Raw genomic sequence first — 24,083 nt, 5'->3', positions numbered from 1 at the left:
TTTTACAAAACTCCTACTGGGTGCAGATTGAAAAGTAAAGACTATTAGTTTATGTAGGTCTTTGAATGTTAGACAATGGTGGTTGAAATTTACTTAGGAGACAACTGGGAACCACTGAAGATTTCCAAGCAGAATGAAATGCCTAGTTAGATCAAGATCAAGCCCTTCCACTCTCCTTTCTCTCTGTCTCTCTCTCTCTGTTTCTGTCTCTGTCTCTGTCTCTGTCTCTCTCTCAATGTATATCTATAAAATATAGATTATATATACCATGTCTGGTAATATGTGAAGAATGACTGGGAAGAGATAAAAAGTGGAGACAAGAGACTTCCTAAGACATAGCTTGTGATTTTTGGGGAGGGGAACCCCATTCATTTTAAAGTCACCCACATATGAATATTGGTTTTAACTTTCACTAATTATGTGATCTTGGGAAAATCACTTACATGCCTTGAGCTCCCCTTTCCTCTTGTTAAAATAAGGGAAATGAATCTTTATGCCTTCTTCCTTTGTGGTCTAATATTTTTATAAGAACTTTTTATTTTTCAAAATACATGCAAAGATAGTTTTCAACTTTCGTCCTTGCAAAACCTTGGTTCCAAATTTTTCTTCCTCTCTCCTCCCTCCCTCCTCTCCTCTAATCCAAATAATCCAATATAGGTTAAACATATACAATTCTTCTAAACATATTTCTACATTTATCCTGCTGTACTAGAAAAATCAGATCAAAAAGGGAAAGAAATAAGCAAGCAATGGCAACAACAAAAAAGGTGAAAATACTATCTTGTGATCCACATTCAGTTCCCACAGTCCTCTCTTTGGATGCAGATGGCACTCTCCATCACAAATCTATTGGAATTGACCTGAATCACTTCATTGTTGAACAGAGCCATGTTATGATCTAATATTCTATAATTTAATGATTATTGCAGTAGTCCAAGCAGATAGTAACAGCCTTAGCCAAGCAGGTTGAAGTGGGATTGGAATAGGGGTATCTGAGAATTCCCAGAATTGATAAAAAAATGTGATTAAGAAGGCAGAGACTCGGCAAACAGTGCAAAGTTTGGAAGTTTTCTTCATCTACCTTTTCTCCCCTGATCATATAGCATCTCTTAGACAACTATGGAACCTTGAGCAGAGAAAGGCCACATAAAGTTGCTGAGAGTGAGACCCTCAACTTCTAGATGTTTGAAGGAGAAATGAGATTTTCAGATTTCTAAGGCTTCCTAGTAGGCTGCAGGCTGCTGAAGACACAGAGTCAAGAATGGCTACCCAGCCAAAGATTCCTTTGAGAGGGAGGGAGAGCAAGTGATATAGGAGTGAGAGACGGGAGCTAGGAGTGAGAGTTGAGAGGAGAAGGGGGAGTCAGGAGCTGGCGGGAGAAGTTAATTGACCACATCTCTCTGGCAGTAAAGGCTTCCAGGACCAATGATGATTCAATTGGCTCTAGAGAGAGTTGATTCCTCCTGGTTTCAGTTAACTGTGCGTGTGTCTGTATGAGTTCTCGATGTCTGTGTACATGTATATCTCTGCATATCTGTGCACGTTGATATGTTTGCATGTCTTTGTATGTGGATACCTGGGCAGGTGAATACATTTGTGGATAAATGTCTATGAGTGCATTCATTTCTGTTCGAGGGCCAGTGCAGGTATGTTTGTTGTATCTGAATTTCAAATGTCTTCTGTGTGTATATATGTCCATTGGGAATACTCAACATCTGGGAATATGAGAGCCTGTGTGTGTGTATTTTTCTTCCTGTTCTGAGTATAAAATACATAGATCTGTCTAAATGTGTATGTTTCTGTTTCTGAATTCATAACTATGCCTGTGTGTGCCTGCCTATATGCATCTCTATATGTGTCCGAGGGCCTATGGCTCTGTGTGTGAGAGGAAGAGAGGGCCTGGGTGGAGGGGCTCCCTCACAGCAGGCTTGGCTCCAGACTTCCTTCAATTGGAACCAAATGCCTGTTCCCCGCCTTCTCCTCCCGGCTTTCCCGAGGGCTTAGGGCCCAACCACAAGCTCCCCAAGCCCCGCCACTTGCCTTGGCTCTTGCCCAGCCAACATGGCGTGACACATCTACCCACAGCATTCCTCAGCCCCCTAGGGACTGAGTCTACTTTTATTTCTTTTCAATTCCCCCTTCCCAAGTTACCAGCAGGGACTAAAGGTCTGGAGATATAGGGAGGAGGTAGGTTTAGGGCAGAAAAAGGCAACTAAACAGTGAGGCAGGAGATGTAGAACTGGGAGATGATAAAGGCTGGGCACTGAGGACCACAGGGAGGGGGAGTGGCTAGCTGGGAGAAGCTGCTGAAAATATGTTTATGGGAAAAGGAGATGGAAAGAGGACATGATCTCTGGACTCACTCACTGGCTATTTGGGGTTTCTAATTCTAGGGTGGTTTTTGTCCAGTCTTCTCCATGAAGCCTTCTTTCATAACCCTATTTTGATAATTTCTTTAGTTGACATCCATATACCATGAAGGTCTCCATTTGGATCATAATTACTTGCATTTGTTGAGATGTTGTCACTGATCTATTTTGTGCCTTTTTTGGGGACTCTTTGAGAGGAGGGGCCTCATCTCTTAAAATTACTACCATCATTATTGCCATCACCATTTTTATATTTACCATTACCATTCTACTGCCATCATCACTATCACCATCACCATCACCATCACCATAATCCAAATGTTATTTGGACTTCCTGACTGATCATGAATATGAATTATCCTTTACATGTTGTCTTCCCCAAATAATTGGAATTCCATGAGAAATTTTCTGTTCACATCCCCAGGACTTAGAACAGTGCGTGACATATAGTAAGCACTTAATAAAGACACACTTTTCCATTCCATTTTCATCATTGCCATTTTCACCATTATTTTCTCTGTCCTGATCACCATCACTACCACCATTTTTAATGCCAATCACCCCCACCATTCTATCTTCATCACTAATCCCACCATTTCTATTGCTATCTCCACCATCATTCTCACTATTATCATTATTTTCCCCATCCTTATGCCTGTCACCCCTCATCACCATCATAATCATGTCATCATTTTTTTCCTTTTCCTTATATCATCAAGATGAGGTGTTTACGCTTTTCTGTGCATTCAAAATATTCATTATTGACTTAGAGAAATGTCACTCTTGCCTCCTCTAGACTCCAGTTTCCTTGGGAAAAAAGTAATCGTGGAGATGGGGATAAGGATCTGCTCTCCATCATTGATATAGTGACACTGGTGAAGGAATGGACCTTTCTTTCCAGGTGGATCTCCCCACTCAGAATGTAGGGTACATATCCTCCTGGAGCAGAGAGGAGAGTTCTGAATTCTGGTATGTGGATATGGGTCAGCTGAATTATCATCTGAACAACTGATAAGTTGACTGATGAATAGAATGACTGATTGATTGAACAGCTGACTGATGACTGACCAGGTGATTGATGGCTTGGATGGCCAACCAATGATTGAATGATTCACTGATTGTATAATTGACTGAAAAACCTATAGTTGGACATTCTAGCTGACTTGATGGCTTCCATGCCAATCAATTAACCAGAAAGCTGATTGACCAAATGACAGATTCAATAATCTCTGGGGGTTTCCAGTCTCTTTTTTTTTTGCCACCCTGCCAGAGAGCTGGGACTAGGGCCAAGGCTAAATATTCTGAGAGGAGACAAATCCTAGTTCAGATTGTAGCTATCTGTCCCCTTGGCTATGTGCTCCACAAGCAACAATAATGATACTTAGTTATACAATTGTATTCTGTTATGAAATTTGGGATGAAGATGTAGATGACTTCTATGTTGTTTATTTGGCCAACTTGTTGGGGATTCTTGTTCAGGTTGGCCTGGATTTGGAGCCCCCTCCAGAGCTGAGATTTGCTGATACTGAGTAACAACACATGTTCATGTAGCAAGTTATATCATCTACATAGTCCTCTGTCTATTCTGAACATAAGTTCCAACTGAGCCATAATCCTGGGCACAGACAAGCCCTGAATCTTGACTGCATTTATGTCTGTGTGTTTTGTCTCTGTGTTGAGTGTGTTCTCTAAATCGTTGTGTTTGTCCTAGAGGCATCATTATGGATTTGCACGTGTGGTAGATTTCTCTGTGTGTGTCTCCTTGAGTCAGGTCTTCTGCTCTTCTCATTCTCTAGCTTAGATGTCTCCAGATATTGCCAACCAGCTGTTGTCATTCTCCTCTCACTTGGCTCCCAGCCCAGCTTGCACCCCTCATTCAGAAGATTCCATCTCACCCACCTTTCCTTTTGGAGTCCCATTTCTGAGGTCAGAATGGGGAAAGGAGGGCTAGGAGAGCTGGTCTGAGATTACTGTTTTGCAGGCAGGGGATGTTTGATTATGAGAACATTCCCAATCTCTACTGCCTTAACCTGCTATTCAATGAAGAAAGATTCAGGCTAGACCCACAGAAATGCTGTTCTAGATAAGAAACAATAGCATGGAAGAGGTACCAAGGTGTAAGAGAACCTCCATAAGACCTAAGACCTGAATAAGAGACCCAATTCTTTGGCCCCCCAATTCCTACCTTAGTTCCTTTGGTTCCCTATATCAGGCAACAGATGCATCTGGAACCCACCAAGGATGGGTCCCCGTTCACTGACGTTGGGATGAGAAAGTGGTTGTTGAGCCACAGCAAGAGAAGTCAGGGTTAGACCAGAAGCAGGTACAATCCCGACATTCCTTAACAAGCCAGTGTCTTTCCTGCCTCTGTATTTGCTCAGGCTTTCCCTCCTGGCTGGAGTGTCCTCCTTTTCTTTCTGCCTCTTCAGAGTCTTTCCAGTTCTTCAAAGCTCAACTCAAGTCTTGTCTCCTCCAAGAAGTCTTCCTTGACTATGCATACTAATCTCTTGCTCTTCTGAGTTTCTACAAGCCTGACTATCTGCAGCACTCTAACATTTGTTATAGCCCACTTTATATCATCTCTGGTTCTTACTTTTAGGTCTATTTCCCTTGATCAAACTAGTGATTCACTGAGGGCAGGGAATTTTGCTTCTCTTTTCTTCCTCTAATAATCTCTAGCACTGGAGTGAATAAAGAAGAACTTAATAAGAATTTACTGGATAAATGGTTGGATGAGTGAATGAATAAGTAAATTCTGGTGAATGAATGAATGAATAGTGAGTAAATGAATGATTTGTGAATCAACAAATGAGTAAATGAATGAATGATCCAATGAGAGTGAATAATTAATGAGTGAATAAAGGGTTCCCTTCCCTCTAGATCTTTAATAGGACTATTGGTTCTCCTTTGACAATATAGCATTAAAAGGGTGGGAGGAGATGATTTCTGGAAGTATCTTTAGGTACCTTGTTGGCCAGCATTCTATGGGAGAAGAGGTATCCAGAACTTAACTACCACCAACTGGTTCTTGGCTCAGGAGATCACAGATAATGCCAGAATCAATGTAAAGGCAAAATGTTAGGCAGGGAGAACATGTATCTGCCCCTCAGGAAGTTCTCTGTTGGGGCAGCTCTTTCCTCATCCTGGATCACCATTCTGGCCTTGGGAATATTTAGGCTTGAACAACTGAATATGACCATCATTCTTTTCCCTATATACAACATTATGCCCCTGTTGACTGGATAGGGACAGTATTGAGGGGTCACCATCATCCACAACATATGATTCTTTGATCTTATTGGTGAGTGGAGATTAAAAATAATACAAAACAGAAAAACATCAACCAATTAATGGAGACTTCTAAATAGCTGGTGATCCCAGGTGGCAGAATTATGCTAGACCTGAAGTTCTTAACAATTTTGGGGGGAGGGTGTTATAGACCCCTTTCAGGAATCTATTGAAACCTGTGAGTCCCTTCTCAAAATAATTTAAGATGTTTATAAATACATGAAATTACAAAGGAAACTATTTATATTGAAATAAAGTTACCAAAGTATATTTTAAAAAATATTTGTGGACCCAAGTTAAGAACCCTCTGGTTTAGAAGGATTATACTTTTCTTTATTTCACAGTCGCTTCCTTCTTTCCATCTTTCCTCACCTCCCTAGCTTATTTCTGGCTTTAGATTGGCCCAGGATCAAGGGTTTGTTGTCCATTCCTCTGGTGGTTGATTATGCTTATCAGACTCTTTCTGGGCTTTCCCGCCATACTTCCCACAAGGAAGAGTCTTATCTCTTGGGAGGGAAGCAGAAAAAATGCTGACAGATTCAGAAAGGATAGATATCGACATCTTCCCTTCACTGCCTGCTCCCATTACCTCTTCTCTCAGAGGCCTGGCTCCACCTTCCCCTTCACAAATTCCCTTCTGCTAAGGCAGATCTGAAACTAGTAAAGAAGGGGGTCCTGGCCTGAAGTTGTTCCTAGGATCTGAGGCCTCTGGATTTGAATCCCAGATCTGCTATGGGAAGGTTGTTAGGCATGGAATCAGGAGAGAGTCTGGCTTTGATGCTTACTAATTCCCTGACCTTGATGGCTTTCTAATCCTAAATTTCTTCCTCTAAAATGGAAACAACAAGCCTTGATGATAACAGGGGTGTTTTCAGGAAGGTGCTTTGTAGACCTTAAAGTTTGCATTTTAAGTAATATGGGTTATTTGAATTGTTGCCTGTGGGTTTCAGGGGAAGTAATTTACCTACTGTAAAATGATGGGGTTGGATGACATAATGCCTAAAGTCTTTTAGCTCTGACTATAGCTCTCAGCCTCACTCCCCTTGAGGTAGGCTTTGGGGAGGGGAAAGAAAGCTAGGATCTGTCTGGAGGTCACAGCAGCCAATCTCTACCTTTGTGTACAACATCACTACTTTTCTCTCTTGATTGAAAGGATAAGACAGAGAATTGAGTGACATGAAGGAGAACACATTGCAGTCTCTGTGAGCTGGCAGGATTTGGGAGCTTACTTCTCATTAGGGAGCCCCTCATCTCTGTGGGGTGACATGGTTCCTACCCTTATGGAGTTCCATAGAGAAAGATGAAGGGGGCCCAGGGAAAGGGAGAGCCATTTACAAGTTTGCAGAGGTGTCTTCTGTACAGCAAAATAGAGTAATTAGTACAGATGTTATTATCCCCATTTTACAAATAAAAAAAACTGAGGTCCATGGAGGTTAAGTTAGTAAGTATCAGAAGTAAGTTTTAAGCTCAGTTGTCTCCTGACTCTACACCCAAAGACCTTTCCATCATATTATGGAATAACCTTCAGCCATAAGAATCAAAGGGTGGGGTAATGGTATGATGATGGTGGTAGAAAGGGTCGTGGGTGTTGGTGAGGGGAAATGACTCTGATTTTTCCTTCCCAGTAATATGAGCTAAGCCCTCACTGCCCACCGCATTCTCCCCCCTTGCTGGAGCCCAAGCTCCACGTTCTAGCTCTGTCTCCCCTCGGAGGAGTGGGAAGATTGGTGTTTGTGAAAGGTCCTGCCACCCAACACAAACAAACAACCCTCCCTCCCTGACTCCTTCCTCTGTGGACTCATCTGCTCTCCCCGACTTCCCTTTTCCCCCTGCCTGAGGTTCTGCAGGGTTGAGTTGAAGGAGGTAAGGGTGAGGAGGGAAGAGGGAAAGAGAGAAGGTGGAGGGAGGGAAGGAGAAAAGTGGAACCAACTGCTTAGTATCTCAGGAGAGATCTGTCCAAGGAAGATAGAGATCTGTAGGGAGGAGGCTCAGGGCTGATACCAGCATCAGGCCTCCTGAATATTGGAGAGAGGAAAGAAGGAATAAAGCACTGGCTCCTTTGCCTCTTCCCCCAGAGCCTGGAGTGACTGAGCCTCTGTGGAGGATGAGGGTGGGATGACAACGTTCAGCTAGTAGATGAGAGCACTAAGTGGGACTGGGGATAAATAAGTAGTAATAATGCCTAACATGGTGCTTTAATATACATCCTCATTTAATCCTTAACAATAAGTATCTTCATTTTAAAGATGAGGAAACTGATCTTGGTCACATGGCTGGGAAGTGACCGAGGCCCTTACTCAGGTCTTTCTGATTCTAGGTCCAGCTGTGGTTTAGTTCTGAATCAGTGTGGTACAGGGGAATACTTATTCCACTAGCTTTGGAGTCAGGAGAACTGGGTCCCCATATGCTGCAGTCAGCTAATTGATAGCCTAATTGTTAAATTTTTAGTGTGAGCATTTACACCTGGGAAATCAGTTTACACTGCAAGCCAGGGCTTGATTTATTATTTTGTTGATTGTCTGGACTTAGGAAAGTGATGGAGAAAAATATAAATGATGCAGTTTAAACATGCAAGTATATCATATGTGAATTATTCTCTCTAGAGAGTTAATTGTTAAACATTTGTCAGCATACCCCTTGTCTAGGTTCAAATCTTGCCCTAGATAACTAACATCTCAGCATGATGTTGCTCATTGGTAAAATGGGAGAAGATAATAGTAAGTACTTAATAAATAATTGTGGATTGATTGACTTGTGCTATTACCTCAACATAATGGTTGTGAGGAAGCAGCTTTGTAAACCTTTTAATGCTGTAGAAATAGAAAGTATTTGGGAGAAATGCTGGTAGGAGACAGTGATGATAACAATAGCTGACATCTCTAGCTTTGATTTTCACTTGAACCTCTTAAAAATTCTGTGAGCCAGGACCTACTGGTATTACCTATGTAGCAGATAAGGAAACTGAGGCTTAGATAGGAAATGTAGCTAGCTCATGACATTACAACTGAAAAGTGTTAGAGGAAAGTTTTGAATCAGGTGTCTTCTGGTATCCCTGGTATTGATGATTGCAGGTGATGCCTTGGTAAGGTCATGATAGTGATAAGAGAAGGAAACATTGTATTCCATGCTAAATATTGTCAATGGTATTGTCAAGGTAAGTGATATGGTCAAGATAGGTGATATTATCATGGTAAGTGATATTATTGTGGTAGATAATATTATCATGGTAGGTGATATTGTCAAGGTAGATGCTATAGTTATGGTGGGTGATATTGTTATGGTAAGTGATATTGTCATAGTAGATGAAATTGTCATGGTAGGTGATATTGTCATGGTAGGTGACATTATTATGGTTAGTGATATTATCATGGTAGGTGATATTGTCAAGGTAGGTGATATTGTTATGGCAGGTGATATTATGCTAGGTAATATTGTTATGGCAGGTGATATTATTATGCTAGGTGATATTGTCATGGTAAGTGATATTGTCTAGGTAGGTGATATTGTTATGGCAGGTGATATTATTATGCTAGGTGATATTGTTATGGCAGGTGATATTATTATGCTAGGTGATATTGTCATGGTAAGTGATATTGTCAAGGTAGGTGATATTGTTATGGCAGGTGATATTATGGTAGGTGATATTGTTATAGTAGGTGATATTGTTATGGTAGGTGATATGATCATGGTACATGATATTATTATGCTAGGTGATATTGTAGGTGATATGGTCATGGTAGGTTGTTATGAGCCAGAACTTGAAACAAGGTACTTAAGTGGAATTGAGAAGACAGTGGTTAAATCTAGTTTAGCATTGATTTAATCCTACAACAAATAATGGGTTCCTAGTGATATAAAGATTGGTGTATACTTAGTGTGGAGCATATAAGTTAGAAGTCTCAGACCCAAAAAAGGACAAGCATACCAGAAGTTCTCAGAGGCAGAGACAGATTCATTCCATCATCCACCTTTGTGGTGGCTGCAGGCAGAAGCACAAACCTTTGAATTCCGGGAGATTCCAGAAGCCAGAGAAGACAAGTGAGAGCTTAAGCTCTTGGAACCAAGAAGAAGGATAGGCCTCTAAGAAAGCTAACCCAGCCCCAGAAAAGGAGACAAGACTTTGAAAGAGACAATAAAGGATTTGGACTTTAACACCTGGCTGTACTTGTGATGATTACTGAATTGAAACGAAGGCTGCTCCCAGAGACCCCAAGAAAACCTCAACAGAGAACATTACATTTTAGAGAGAATATTACAGTGGGTGATAATGATCATGGTAGGTGATATTATTATGGTAGGTGATATTGTTATGGTCAGTGGTATTGCCATGTCAGGTAGTACTGTCAATGTAGTATTGGTGTTAAATGATAAGAAATGATGGTTTTTTTTGGGGGGTAAAGGATAGTGGCAGTAGGAAATGATGGCAGCTGAGATGTAGGAAAAGCTCTGAGATCTCGCAGAAGGAAAGCTGACTTTCCCTAACCTCCCCTTCTCTTAAACTCCACTGCCAAATTCCACATCATTCCTGTCTCAGCTCCCAGGAAGGTGCTGAATTCTCAAGCTCTGAAGAAAACTTCAGGAATCATGAAAGAGACCCCTTTCTCAGCTTCCCCACACTTCTTACTTGCCCCTCATTCTAGGGATCTGGGCCCTGGGAATTCATTTCTTGAGGTTATCACACTTCAAGATAAATTTTGCCTCCAGATAAATCAGCTTTCTCTGGGGAATAGAGGCACCTATGCTCGACTCTAGGATTGGGGGGGGGGCGGTGAATGGGAAAGGAGACTCCATGAGGTTCCTCATTCTCTTCATTAGGCAGTTCTTCTTCAGGTCTATCCTAAATTCTTGCTGAAAGCTTTTGAGTTCTTTCTCTCTCTAATCTACCCCTAGGGGGAGTGCCGGGCACATTCAGGAAAAAGACTGACAGAACCTATTTCTAAATAGATTGGAATTTCTCAGGATGGAGGGATTGAGTGCCGGAAAGGACACTAGAGATAATTTATTCCAACCCCTCACTTTTGCAGGGGAAGAAAGTGAGGCTCAGGGAGATAGAAATAGCAGAGTGCAGTAAAATTGGAGTTAGTAGCTTGGGTTCAAATCTCTTCCCTGTTGCTTTTTCTTGACTGTTGAACCTTCATGGTTCACAGTCTCTTTGGAGAGAGAGAGAGAGAGAGAGAGAGAGAGAGAGAGAGAGAGATTAGATGACCTCTAAACTCTTTTCTGGTTCTAAATCTATAATCTTAGGGAAGTGACTTGCTCAGGGTGACATCTCTGTTAAGAGATAGTTTCATGATTTGAATCCAGGTCTAAATTCAGTGAGTATTTTTTCACCTTTTCTCTAAGATGACTTGTTACAACGTTGAGGAGACACTAAGAAAGACAAGTTTCACTTCTTTGACTTTTCCTTTTTTTCCCCCACTCTCTGCCTAGATCCTTTCCATATGGAAAGACTTCCTGAAGGCAGCAGGGTTTGATGGAAAGAGCATTAGAACTGGAATTGGGAAACACTTCTGAGTATATGTTTTAGCTCTCTGACTTACTTTCTATGTGTTGTTGGTAAGCTACCTTCTCTAAGCCACAGTTTTCTCCTCTGTAAAATGGGAATAAAATACTGTGCAACTTGCAGGGCTAGTATAAAAATTTCTTTTAATGCTTCAAATTTTTATAGAAATGAAAATTATTACTATTATTATTGAAAGAGAAAGAAGGAAAACAGAATCAAGCAAATGGAGATTCTGCCCCCAAACTTCACAGAGGCCATCTGCTTTCCTTTGTGCCTCCTACACAAAGTTCTTGAAGTTCAAATTCTTTTCCTCCCCTCATCCCTCTTGCCTCGGGTAATTTAGTCCTGCTTTCACACAGTAGCCTAAGCCTGGATGCCCTTAGTTGCCTGCCAATAATCCTCCAAATGGTCCTCATCATTTGACCCTGCTTCCCATAGAAAATTATCCTAGATCAAAAGATTGTCCATCCCTAGCAATAATCTCATTCCCTCACTGAGTGAGAGATTCACATGTGATAGGGATGATGGAGGTAATAGAGAATGATGACGGTGATAGAGAAAGTGGGGATGGGATGATGGTTAATGGTGTTAGGGTAATGATGGTGATAATAATTGAGTGTCAAGATGGTGATGATGGTAATAACAGTTGGTAGTGACAGAGATAGAGAGCTAGTGAGAGTGATGAATACAATAATTGATAATGTTAGAAAGGGTGATAAGGAAGATGGGGATAGGGTAGTGATGAAGAAGGGGAAAAAGACCGTAGTGATGGTGGTAGAGAGGGTCGTGATAAGGATAGGGTGCTGACAGTGATGGTGATAGAGAAGGAAGTGATAATTCGGAAAGTGAGGATGGTGATAGAAAGGGCAGTGATGATGATATAGAAGGGGAGGGTGGTGATGAAAAGGGTAGTGATGATGATATAGAAGGGGAGGGTGGTGATGGTGATGGTAATGATACTATGGTGGTAGTGATGTATGGTGAAAAAAGCAGCATCTTGGAGCTCCACTTTCTCTGATATCATCAAGCAAGATACTAGTGGCCACATCCAGAATAGCAATAACTTCACCACTATGATTATTGCCCCTGAATGTGTTTTTTGCTCTTGAGGTAAGAGTCATTGCTTGCTTGGGCTAGAAGCCTGGCCTAGATTCAGGGAGTAAAGAGATCAATAGTTATTGAAAAGGCAGATAGCAAAAAATACATGCTTGCGGATCATCAGCATGGAAAGGCTATCATATATCTCAGTGTGAAAGCTGAGCCCTTTGACCAGAGGACAGGATGAAATGAAATGGGTTAGGGAATCTGATGCAAACATATCTCATACTTCTCTACTTCTTTGACTTCTTTTCCTGCCTGCACCCTTCCAGCTTTTTCATTCTGGACAGCAGATAGTCATGAGGATCTAGATGTCCTAGGAAACAGATTCAACCAGTCTGAGAGATTGTGCCCCATATAATATACTGCCCTTCTATCAGCTGATTCTTCTTCCCCAACCTCAGAAAAGGCTGGTGACCTAAGGATTCTAAGCTAGGAATTAGTTTCAACTTACAAACTGTATGTCCTTGATAAATCACTTAATGTCTCATGGCTCCAAGTTGCCCATTTGTAAAATGACCCATGAAAGATTTTAATATCTTTTTAAACTCTAACAGTTCATGCTCCATCCTGACACACTGAAGCTGATGAGTACGGATAAATATAGAATGGTTTTCTTCCCTCCCAAAATCTTCCTAATAGGCTTATATTGCATAAAAGTTGGAATATAACATCTCATTGAGACATACGCATATGTATATATGCGATTTTAGGCCCTGTATCTTAATTTTTCTAGAATGGGATAGGATCTCCCAGCACCCTTAGGAGCACATCTACTCTTAATATAAATTGTTCCTTCCCAGAACTTTTAGTCAGGGCCAAGAGCTGTCTTTAAACAGGCAACCAACCAATCAACAAATATTCATTAAGTATCTATTATATGCCATGTATGATACTAGGACCTGAAGATACATATAAAAAGAATGATCCTGTGAAAATTCTTAATATAGGGAAAGAAGAGGAAAATATAATGAATCAATCCTGATTCCTGAAAGTTCATTCATAGCTTCCTTTAAAAAATTCCTTCAAAAAAATTCTCCAGTACAACTCCTTTCTCCATCAATCTCTGCCTTTCAGAGAAAGCGCTATTTAAAGGGATGACTTTCTTTTCCACCACCCAAAACTTTTGTTATCCCTTTAAGGAAGAATAAAGAGTTGTGCTGTCCAAGAACAATATTATTAGTAATATTGGCAAAGTTAATCTTTTTATAGTGAGAAGTATTATAATCTTAGAGAAAAAAAGCTGGATTCAAATTCCAATTTTGCCACTTGACCATGGCCAAGTCAATTCTGAATCCTTCTGAGCCTCAGCTTAGTCATCTATAAAATAAGAATATTTACATTACCTACCCTATGTGACGGAAAACTCTTTGTAAACCTTACATGGAAAGGTATCTACTGTAGTGGGGATTTCTGCCTCAGAAATTTTCTCTTATATTCCTTAAATCACCCACTGTGGTCATTCCTGCATTATACAGAGCTCCTGCCCCAAATGCCCTCTCTCTTCCTCTTTCCCTTACCAAGTTCTCCACCAAAAGGACAAAATTTAGTCTCACCTCTTCAGGAAGCCTTCTCTGACCCCTCCCCAATCTTCAACTCCATTATCCTACACTCCCAAACTCACATTATCCTACACTTTCCTCTTAGCTCCTGAAGCGTTGGTGTTGGGTATACTATATACCACACATTGGATAACTGAATCTGGGATTGTAGGTTATTTTGGCATCTGCATGTCTTTTTAATCAGATTGGGAGCTCCCCAAATGCTGGCTTTTCTTTTTCCTCCCTCCTTACCCCTCTTCCCAATAACAATGACAACAAACACAAGCAAACGAGTCCAAGGCTGGGTATGTCATAAGGATTCACTGAATAAATATGTATTGATTGAACAGAGTTTTAAAAAATATGTAACATAAATTATTCAGCTGATTATAAAGATATGCCCTCTGTGCATTGAATTGCTTGGGGCAGAATATGAGAAGCAATGAGGTGTAGAGCAGTGATATCAAACTCAGATAGAAGAGTTGAGGGGCACTGAACTATACATCCCTCTGGGCAGCATATTGACTTTGTTTTAAAATGTAATGTTATCTATGTTTTATTACATTTGGTTATGTCATTAAATATTTTCCAATTACATTTTAATCTGGTTCTGGCACACTAGGGAGAGTTGTGGACTGAGTCTTAACACACGGCCGAAGGGGATAAAGCCCTGGACTTGGCATCAGGAGATTTGGGTTGGATTCCCAGATGTAATACAAGTTGTGTGATCTTGGGGAAGACATCTAATCCTCTCTAAGCCAAATTTGCCTGACATGTAAGTAAAATGGTCCAAGACCAGAACTGTTGTCCAGGGTTGTTGCAAACTTTTAAACTCTATAGAAATAGAAGTTTAAAAAAAAAAGTGAACCACAAAAAGACATCATCTTACCCAGCTCTTTTATAAAATGAAGGAAACTTAAGTCTGGAAAAGGACTTGTCTAAGATCATACAGTAAATTAAGAACAGGTTTAAGGTTTCCAAGTCAATGCTATTTCTGCTATGATGCCCCATATTAACTAAGAAAGCATCATATGGCTGTCCTGAAAAATAGGATGGAAAGCACTCCTTACCCTCCCATCCCCATCTCTCTTCACTCCACATTGATTCTCTGATCTAGGAAAGAAAATATGATTCTTTAGTCATGAACTAAATACAAGTTCTCACTCTTACATAATATTTTTCATCCTTTGAAAGTCCAAAACCATCTCACAGAACACTCCCTCCAAGAAGACTTCCTTAATGGAACCCACCAAACTCTGTTCCATCTAGGGAACACAGCCTAGAAATACCCTAAGTGAGCAAATAACTCCTTTACACTGGACGGGAGTTTGGATTGAAAATTTTTTTATTTTTGTATCCAAGATGCCGGACTTGCTGTCCTAGTCAGATCAGGAACTTCTTGAGAGCGGGAACTGTTTTTTGTACTTAATCTAGTCAGAATGAGCTCTAACCTAAACATAAACCAAGTCTTAATCCCAGTCACAAAATGTGCCTTAGCCCTACTACTTATCTCAAAAACCTCAGGAACTGAATGAGTTCCAAGGGAGACTAGGAGTGAAAGTGCAGATGACTCTGTGACCCACCCTCATTGCAACAGCCAAGTTCCGCTGATGGGAAGGGGAGAGGAGGCAGAGTGGCGTCTAGTGGCAGGTTTTTGTATCTCCTGTCTCCACTCTGCCCCAGCTGATGAGCAGCTCTAGTCTTGGCTGCAGGGCTAAATGATCCATCAGTGTTTGTGACTTGTACAAGGCTGATGGGTCCATTGTAGAGAAAATATCTTGATTGATCCCTGACATGGGAAGGATGGTACAGACTGAGCTCAGCAAGAGCAAAGTTGGAAGTTGGCCAGACTCTCACTCAGGGTTCAGACCCCTGGTAAATGGCCAGAAATGGATGAGGTGATAGCAGATGAACTAGGGGAAAGAAAGAGGAAAGGAGATCTTTTTGGGCATCGAAAACCAACAGTGTGGATAGACAGTATCTCCTAATCCTTATACTGAATTCTTTATTAATGGAGCTCCTATTTCTTCACTGAGCTCCTCATCTCTTCATGGAGCTCTCATTCCTTAACTAGAGTATTTTTCTCATCACTAAGCACTATTCTCTTTATTCCCATCATTGGGCCCCCATCCTTTAACATAAATTCAACCTCTTTTCACAGACTCCTTGATCAAATTCTTGAGCTCCAGCTTGTCTTCCCTCACTGACTCTCCAACCCACTCACTGAGCTCCTACTGTCTCATCATAAAGCCCTAACATTAAACTTTTACCTTTTAGAATCTAAGAATCTTATCACCTTTCCTCATTTGTAAAATGAAGAAGATAAATGGAATAATGATCTGAGATAAGATAACATATGGAAAACATTGCATAAAAGTCAGTTGTTATTATTGGCAATTAGGGAGGGTACTGAGGGCTCAAGACCTTTCTGTTTCCTCATAGAATATGAATCTTAAAGTGCCACTTTATGGACATTCCTTAGAATGGAAGGAACCTTAGAGAAAACCTAGTCCTAATCCCTTCATTTCCCCAAATAAGTTAAGTAACGTGCCTGAAGTAACACAGGTACGAAATGGGAAGATTTTAATAAGAACCTACGAATGATAACTCCAAACCAGCATACAATTCCTATTTACCATTCATTCTTTCCTGGATCTCAGATCTTCAAACATTCTAGTTTTGTTTCCTCTTAGACTCCTATCTATACTGCTGGAGAGATTTAAAATTGCTCTTTGGAATAATTTCCATCTAAATACAAATTTTCACTCATGTCAAAAACTACTAATCCCAGAATTTACATATTTTCTCCATTTATTTCTAAGCACCGTAGTACATGGTCCTGTAACTTTATCCAGACACTGAATGTTGATCCCTCCAAATCTCTCTCTCTCTCTATTCTTTTTTTACTTCATCTCTCTCTGTCTCTCTCTCTCTCTCTCTTTCTCTGTCTATCTGTCTCTCCATATTCTTTCTTCACTTCATCTCTCTCTCTCTCTCTCTGTCTGCCTCTCTCTTTCTCTGTCTCTCTGTCTGTCTGTCTCTATCTCTCTTTCTGTCTCTCTCTCCATATTCTTTCTTCACTTCATCTCTCTGTCTCATGCACAAAACCAAGAGCTTATATTTCCACATCTGCACCCACCATATAAATTTTGACACACTATATTCTCTAACAAACCATTGAAGACATATATACATATGGATATATATATATATACCCACATTTCATTCATACTCTTGCATAGACATATACTTTTTTATTGTTAGAGATATATACACTTACAAACATGGGCATGTAATGCCTACTCACACTTATACACATATGTGCACACACGTGTATATGTGTATCTAATGTACATATACACTTATATACCTTCATATCATTACATCCAGCACTCACACTCTCAGAATCCTCGCTTCAGATCAACAAAGCTCTTCTTCCTGCTGGTCCCAATAAACGTAGCTTCCCTCTAAAGGTATGAAATCCAACATAGACTACATGTCAGCCTCTTGGGACTGAGAGAAAAACCAGGTAGGGCTTGGCTCAGATTCTAGGTCCGGATGAGATGTCTGGAACTCAAAGATGGCTCGACTATTCTTTTGTCTTAACCAGACGCCAGGCTTGTTTGTCAGAGGGACAGACAGGCTGGGGCTGGGGCCATATTCTTCCCAATGAGAATCTGACTTCTACCTCCTCTAGCAAGCCCAAGGAGCAATAGAAGACCACGCCCCAGTTCTCAAGTCCAGATGCTCTCCAGGGGCCAGCTGTGTTTCTGGCTCACCAGCAGGGTAAGGGAGAGCAATTTAATGTAAGCTATTATTACAGATAATACACAGAGCTGAAAGTATTTTGATACATACATAATTGTATATTTAATGTGAAATTATATATGTATCATTTGAAACCGAAGAGGGAAAAAAAGTCACTATCAGTGAAATCACAGAATGATAGAATCTCTGAACTGGAGAGTACCTTAAAGATTATCTTATCATTCACTATCATTTTTCAGATGAAGAAACTGAGGTTCATAGAAAAGAGGTAATTTTCTTGTGGTGAGACTAGTTATTGGCAAATTTTGCTTTGGAGGCCCTCGGACCCAGGTCTGTTGGCTCCAAATCTATCGATCTTCCTATTACAGGAAATGTTTTCTTCAGAAGCCCGTTTCTTTCACTGATGATGATTCCAGTCCCCAAGTTCTAACAATCTATGAATTATTACAATTATGAATATTGTTAGCAAAAAGTTTAGTCAATCAGGACTTATCTGGGTCAGAGAACAGCATCCTGAGAGACTGGAATACATTGGGGCAGGAAGTGTGGAGACTAACTGGGTTAGGGTACATCTTGGAATGGGGAGAAGAGGAAGAATTTCTTGTAGTAATGTGAAGTGTAGCTGTGAAATGGGGAGAAGGTGGACCACTAGGCAGTCTTGATGAAGAAGGTATTGGGGGAGGGAAACCCTGCTTGGAAACTTAGTGTGTAGTATTTGGCCAGTTTTTTCCCTTCAGTTAGCCTCAGTTTCCTTAACAGATATCAACTAGTCAGATAATCAGCTAGTCTAGTACCCTCTTTTCTGCTAGATTGTGTATACTATCTTAGCAGGAATTCTTTTTACACATTTCTCTCCATTCTTTTTTTCTGAAGAGAGTTAGAGGTTGTTTGTGATCTAGTTTTTTTCCCTCTAAAGATTTGTTTTCATTTCCTTTCTATTTTCTCCCCTTTCCTCTCTGCTACTATCCCTCTGCCTTTCCCTATCTTTTCCTCTTTTCCTGATCTCTCTCTTCTTCGTCTCTCCTTCCCTATATTGATCTCCTCTGTCTCTCTCTTCAATCTCTCTTCTTGTCCTTTTTTTTAAACTTCTGTACCTTTCTCTGTTTAATTTTATCTTCATCCCTTTCTTCTCCATCCCCTTATCTCCTTCAATTTCAACCTGTTTCTCTTTCTCTAAAGGCATTAATCCTCCCCTTGAGAATTGTCACCTCACTTCCTGGAGTTCCCATTTAGAGCAAGCAGGTCTCATAAACCAGTTAAGGGATCTTGGAGATGATATCCTGTTCCTTTTGAAGAATATTCGCTCCCATGCTGCTGATGACACTCATAGTTTACCTCTTTGAGTACTGTGCCAGGAAGGAGAAGCAATATCTCCAGCCTCTTACTCATCCCAACATCCCATATTCTTGCTGAGTGGGATTATAGTCTTGATGGGAGAAGATGACCTCCTGAAGATTTCAAGGAACCTCCATATAACAAGGCTGCCAAGAATCCTTAGAGTACTGGTAAGTACAAAACAATCCAAGGACTTGGGATAACATATGTGTGGAGAAATGCTTAAATTACAAAGTGACCAGGGACCAGTTGAAGGGAATCTCTAACATAGGACCCCTGAGAGGGGAGAATCCTCCACACAAATCCATCAAATGTGTTTAGGAAGATCTAAACACACTGATGCTAAGAATGCTGGTGAGGATCCCTTAGACACAGGAGACCCCAAGGGACTTCTGGAAGGAGGATTTCTAAACAGTAAGCAAGGATTCCTGGGGGAACTGCTAAACATATAGCTAAAGACAACGGTGGTCCACCTCCAAATGCAGAGCTGCCACGGAGTGCTGAGGAAATTTAGACAGTTATCCAGAAATACTGGAACGGGGACCCCTAAATACAGAGAACACAAACTCCTTTGGGGAGGGAAACCTGAACACAGATCTGCCAAAGATCTTTAGGGAGGAGATTTTAACCCAGATCTGCCAAGAACCCCTGAGGAGACCCTTTAGGCATGGAGCTAACAAGAGTGCATGGGAATAGGAACCCCAAACATAAAATGATCAAAGGCTTCTGAGGCAACCCTTAAAAACAGATCCATCAAGAATTCCTGGAGTCGATCCCTAAACATTGTTAAACTAAAGATACCTAGGAGAATGTCTAAAAACAAGGCCACCAACAGCCCCTGGGAGAGACCCTTTAGACACAGATCTACCAAGGACTCCTTGGGGAAGTCCTCAAAATAGCCCTTCCCTTCTGAGAGGGACATCCTAGAGCTCAAAGAACTTTTCGGGAACCCTAAAATATTTAGCTGCCAAGAAAAGGGGGTCTTAATGCAAAGTCATCAAGTTCCTCTGAAGGAACCTTTTGACTTTCTTCATCCCCCAATTCTTTTTCCATTTCCCTCTCCAGTCCAGCTCTTCCTAGGAGGCGACCTCTTCACCCTACAATGTCCCCCACCTTTTCCCTTCACGTTTGCCTTAGGTTCCCTTCTCCCACCGCTATGTCTCCGGGTAAGGATGGAAGGTGTCTGTAAATCTCAGCACAGTGGAGAAACAGAAGACCCCTTCCCTAGAAGTCCTGCTCTCCCCCTACCCCCCCATCCCGCTCACGGAAGGAGAACATAGTCGGAAAGGCTGAGGGAGCTACAGAAGGACTTACCAGTGCGTAGACGGAGCTGAGCACGGAGCAGCAGAGGAGCAAGGCAAGGCTGTGCGAGATCCGGGGCTCTCCCATCGCCACCGTTCCCTAGGGCCGAGTCCAGCGGGGCTGGGGACAGAATGGGCCGGACCGGGAGGGAGGGGGGTGATGATGGCGATGAGAGAAAGGAAGGCCTGCGGGTTAGCCGAGGGGGCCAGGAGGCGTCTTCCACCCCCTCGCCCCCCTCTCTCCCTTTGCCCTCTTTCCTCTGGCTCTCCGGGGGTTCGTTCCCAGACCTAGGCTGCAAGAAAAAGGCGGAGGCAGAGGCTACCGCCCCGGGGCTCTGGACGTCCCCACCCGAGGCTCTGGGCAGCCCCAGAGCCCGGCGCTGGCTCCATGTGCTGGGAGAGCAAGCCCGAGTCAGAGAGCTGGAGGAGAGGGCGAGAAGAGCGCACTGCGCTCGGTTAGCTCGCTGGGTATCTGCCTCGGAGCAGGGAAATCACATCCATATGTCAGAGCCGCTCTTCTCCCCCTCCCAGCCCCGCCCCCAACTCCCCCCTCCCCTTAATGGGAAGTTCGAGTGGTGGTTTTGTCCAACGCTCTAGGGGTGGGGTGGGGGTAGCTAAAGCGGGGGTGTGGCCTGGGGGGGTGTAGAGGCTGCAGGGGGGTGGAATCCTGGGGGGCTACGTGGGAGAGGGGCCTGGGGCGATGTGGGCTATGGAGGCTGGGAGTGTGTGGATGCCGGTCTCCCTGGGTGGGGAGGGGTGGAGGCTAGGGGGTGTGGGAGCCGGCACGTGGGGGTGTAGAGGGGGTGAAAAGGGGGCTGGGGTAAGAGTGAGATGGGGAGTGGTAAAGAGGTGGGGATGAGGAGGGAGGGGGTGGGTGGGATGGGATTAAGGAATGGATTGGGAAAGGGGTAGTAGGGGGATGAGACGGGCTGGGGAAGGGGAGTGGTCAGGCGGAGGTGGGGGAGAAGGAGTGGTTTAGACTGGGGGAAAAGGGGAGGTGGGCTGGGGAAGGGGAGTGGTCCGGGCCCAGAGGGGGAGTGGGCGGGGCTGGGTGAGGGGTGGTCGCCCAAGTCCGGGTGTATTTTTAGATCTGGTAATTTTATCTTTTCCAGGTTTCTAGGAAGGGGGGGAAGGAAAGCGCCGAAGGAGACAGTGAAGGGGAGGGGAAGGATGGGGGTTGTGGGGACGCGTTTTTCTGCAACTTAAACAGCGCCTGGGTGTGGGGGGAGAAAGTCTTGTTTAACTTTGCAATAACACTCAAACCTACAGTAGTCGGAGGCTGGCGGCCGCCAGCTCCCGTCCCCAGCCCCGGCCCCTTCTCCTCCCATCCCTTTCCCTCCCTTCCCTCCCCTCCCAGGCCTGGCCCGCCGACCCGGCGGCTTCCCTCTCATTCCCTCATTTTCAGTCTTTGGGCCCAGGATCTGCTTCCCCTCCTTCCCCCGGCCCCCTGGAAGTGTCTGCCTGTCCAGCTCAGTCTCTGTCTCTCCCTCTCTCTTCCTTTTTTTCTTCCGTTGCAGTCTACTGCTCTTTCGGACTCTCTTGCAGTCTGTTTCCCTCCCAGTCTTCCCAGACCTTTTTTTTTCCTCCGGCTTTTTCTGTTTTCCTCCAGGCTTCCCCTTCCCCTCCCTTTGGGGCTCTCTCAGTGGCTGTCTCTCCTTACCTCCCCTCTACCCTTCTCTTTTTGTAGCTGTCTCTCTCCATCTGTCTCTTCTCAGTCTCTGCCTCTATTATTCTGTCTCTTTCTCTTTCAGTCTGTGGCTCTGATGCCCGTCGCTCTCTTCTCTACGTCTCGCCCCCACCCCCATCCCCGAAAATATTTGCAAGTTTCCAAAAAAGCCCCAAAGCCAAGCGGGAGAAGGGCGGGCTTTGGGCCCTGGGGCTGCTATACTAGCAGTCTGCCCCGAGACAGCGTCATAGGAAAGGAAAGGTACAGGACCCCCGGCCTGCTCAGTTCCCCATCTGTCCTAACTCCGAGCTTCCAGCACATCCACTCCACCCTCACTTTACAAGCACATTACACACAAATACACATATACTAACACTTACTCTGAGCCGGTAGCCTCGGGCCCCGCTTTGCCATGGATGTCGGGGACCCCCCGACGGCCCCCCGAGGACAGCGCCCCGTCCGCGATCCCGGGGGGACTTCATCGGGCGCCGGGGCCCCTTCCTACCCCCCTCCCTGCCCCCGCCCTCCTCCTGCTCCTCCCCACCTCGTCCACCCCCCACCCCTGGTCCTCGGCCTCCTTTCTCTCTTTCCAGGCTGGCTCTCTCCCTAATTTTTTCCCCGTCTGTTTTTGCTCCTTTCCTTTTTCTCTCTGCCTCGCTTTCTATCCTTCCCTCTGGTTCCCTCCTTCGCTACCCAGCTACTCCGGCCCGGAACACGACACTGACAGTGTTTACAGGGAGGGGAGGGGGGAGAGGAGGAGGAGGAGGAGGAGGAGGAGGGAGAGAAGGAGGACTTTTGAATTGGGGGAGGAGTCCTGAAGTCCCAGGTTATAGGGCAGGGAGGGGGACGCTACGAGCCCCCCACCCCCACCTCAATAACCTCCTAAACCCAGACCGGAGTCCTTTACTAAGTTAGTGTGTGCTGGATGCTGGTGGGGTCCAGGGTTCGTCCCACCATCCCCGCTGGACCGGTTCATTCATATGCCCCGGGATTAGTTTCGGAGAGAGGGGGGCTGATATTTTTCTTTTCTTTCCTCCACCTCATGCCTCCCACTTCAGATTTTGGGTACATGAGAAGATACATGGGTAGGGGAAAGGTAGGTGGAACACAGAGCAATTACGCCCCCGTTCCAGGGGCTACGTGGCTCCAGAGAATGGGGCTGCGTGTCAGTGGTTCTTAGTGAGTCCATCAGTCCCTTCATTAGTCTCTCTTTCAGTCCTTCCCCAGTTCACCCTGAAGGTGGGGGCTCCAGACGATCCACTTTATTATTTTTTTCCCATGAAATTGCTATTGGGTTAATTTTTTTCCCTTCTAATTGCAACAGCCCCTCAGCGTCTGAATAGGTGCCTTCAGTTCCTTCATGAAAAGGCCCCTCTTTCCAGGGCCAGAGCAAGGTTTCCTGGTAAAGCCAGAAAACCTCCCTCTCTTTGGATGCGATCTCTCTCTCTCTCTCTCTCTCTCTCTCTCTCTCTCTCTCTCTCTCTCTCTCTCTCTCTCTCTCTCTCCTTCTCCCTCTCCCTCTCTCCCTCTCTCTTTCTTTTTCTCTCTCCCTTTCTATTTATATCTGTCTCTCTCTCTCCCTTTCTATTTATATCTCTCTTCTCTCTTTTTCTCCTTCCTTCTCTCTCTCTTCTCTGTCCTTTCTGCATTCCTTTCCCTCTTTTCTCTCTTCTCTTCTTCTTTTATGGCTCTCTTCCCCTTGCTTGCCTTTATCTCCCTTACTTTCTCTCTTCTTGCCACACACCCTCTTCTCTTCCCATCTCTCATTTTCTTTCTTCTTTCTATCTCTCTGTTTTCCTTTGTCTGCAAGACCAACTTAGGTAGCTTATTTGGGCAGACAGGTTATGGGATCTGCGAGGTAGGTATATAGCAGGACAAAGAAAGCTTGGCTCTCTTCACTTCTTTTTCAGTTTAGGTCATCAAACAATAACCATTGAAAAGGCAGGAAACTGGAGGACTGTGTCCTTGAGTGCAGAGAACTCTGTTGTATTATTTGAAAGCTTCTTTCCTCATTTCACTCCACTGAGATACCTCTGATAGGTAGAAAAAGAGAAAAGATACAAAATCCTGTGGATTTGGGGGGTAAAGACAGGGATAATAAAGGAGAGGGGAGAATTTGAAACCTTCAGAGCTGACTTAGAGATGAGCTGGTACAATTTCCTCCCATCCCTCCCTGTTCTGTTTCTCCATTCATTTAAGAATTAGAAAACCAAA

The 24,083-nt window shown here is 43.4% G+C and overlaps 1 protein-coding gene across 1 annotated transcript in view; it reads right to left on the bottom strand.

Moving 5' to 3' along the window:
• The window catches only part of PTH1R (parathyroid hormone 1 receptor), a 59,922-nt gene extending 37,531 nt beyond the window's left edge, over positions 1-22,391 (bottom strand). Inside the window, exons 1-2 of the mRNA XM_023497997.2 lie at positions 22,250-22,391; positions 20,217-20,324 (exon numbers count right to left, since the gene is read on the bottom strand). Of these exons, the coding sequence (XP_023353765.2) occupies positions 20,217-20,291 (75 nt within the window). The 5' untranslated portion in view covers positions 20,292-20,324; positions 22,250-22,391. The remainder of the gene's footprint in view (positions 1-20,216; positions 20,325-22,249) is intronic.
• Between the last annotated feature and the right edge of the window lie 1,692 nt (positions 22,392-24,083).

Source organism: Sarcophilus harrisii, chromosome 1 (genome assembly GCF_902635505.1).
Source record: "Sarcophilus harrisii chromosome 1, mSarHar1.11, whole genome shotgun sequence".
Taxonomy (NCBI): domain Eukaryota; kingdom Metazoa; phylum Chordata; class Mammalia; order Dasyuromorphia; family Dasyuridae; genus Sarcophilus; species Sarcophilus harrisii.
Note: the sequence above shows the minus strand (reverse complement) of the source record. Positions and strands in the feature narration are given on the sequence as shown.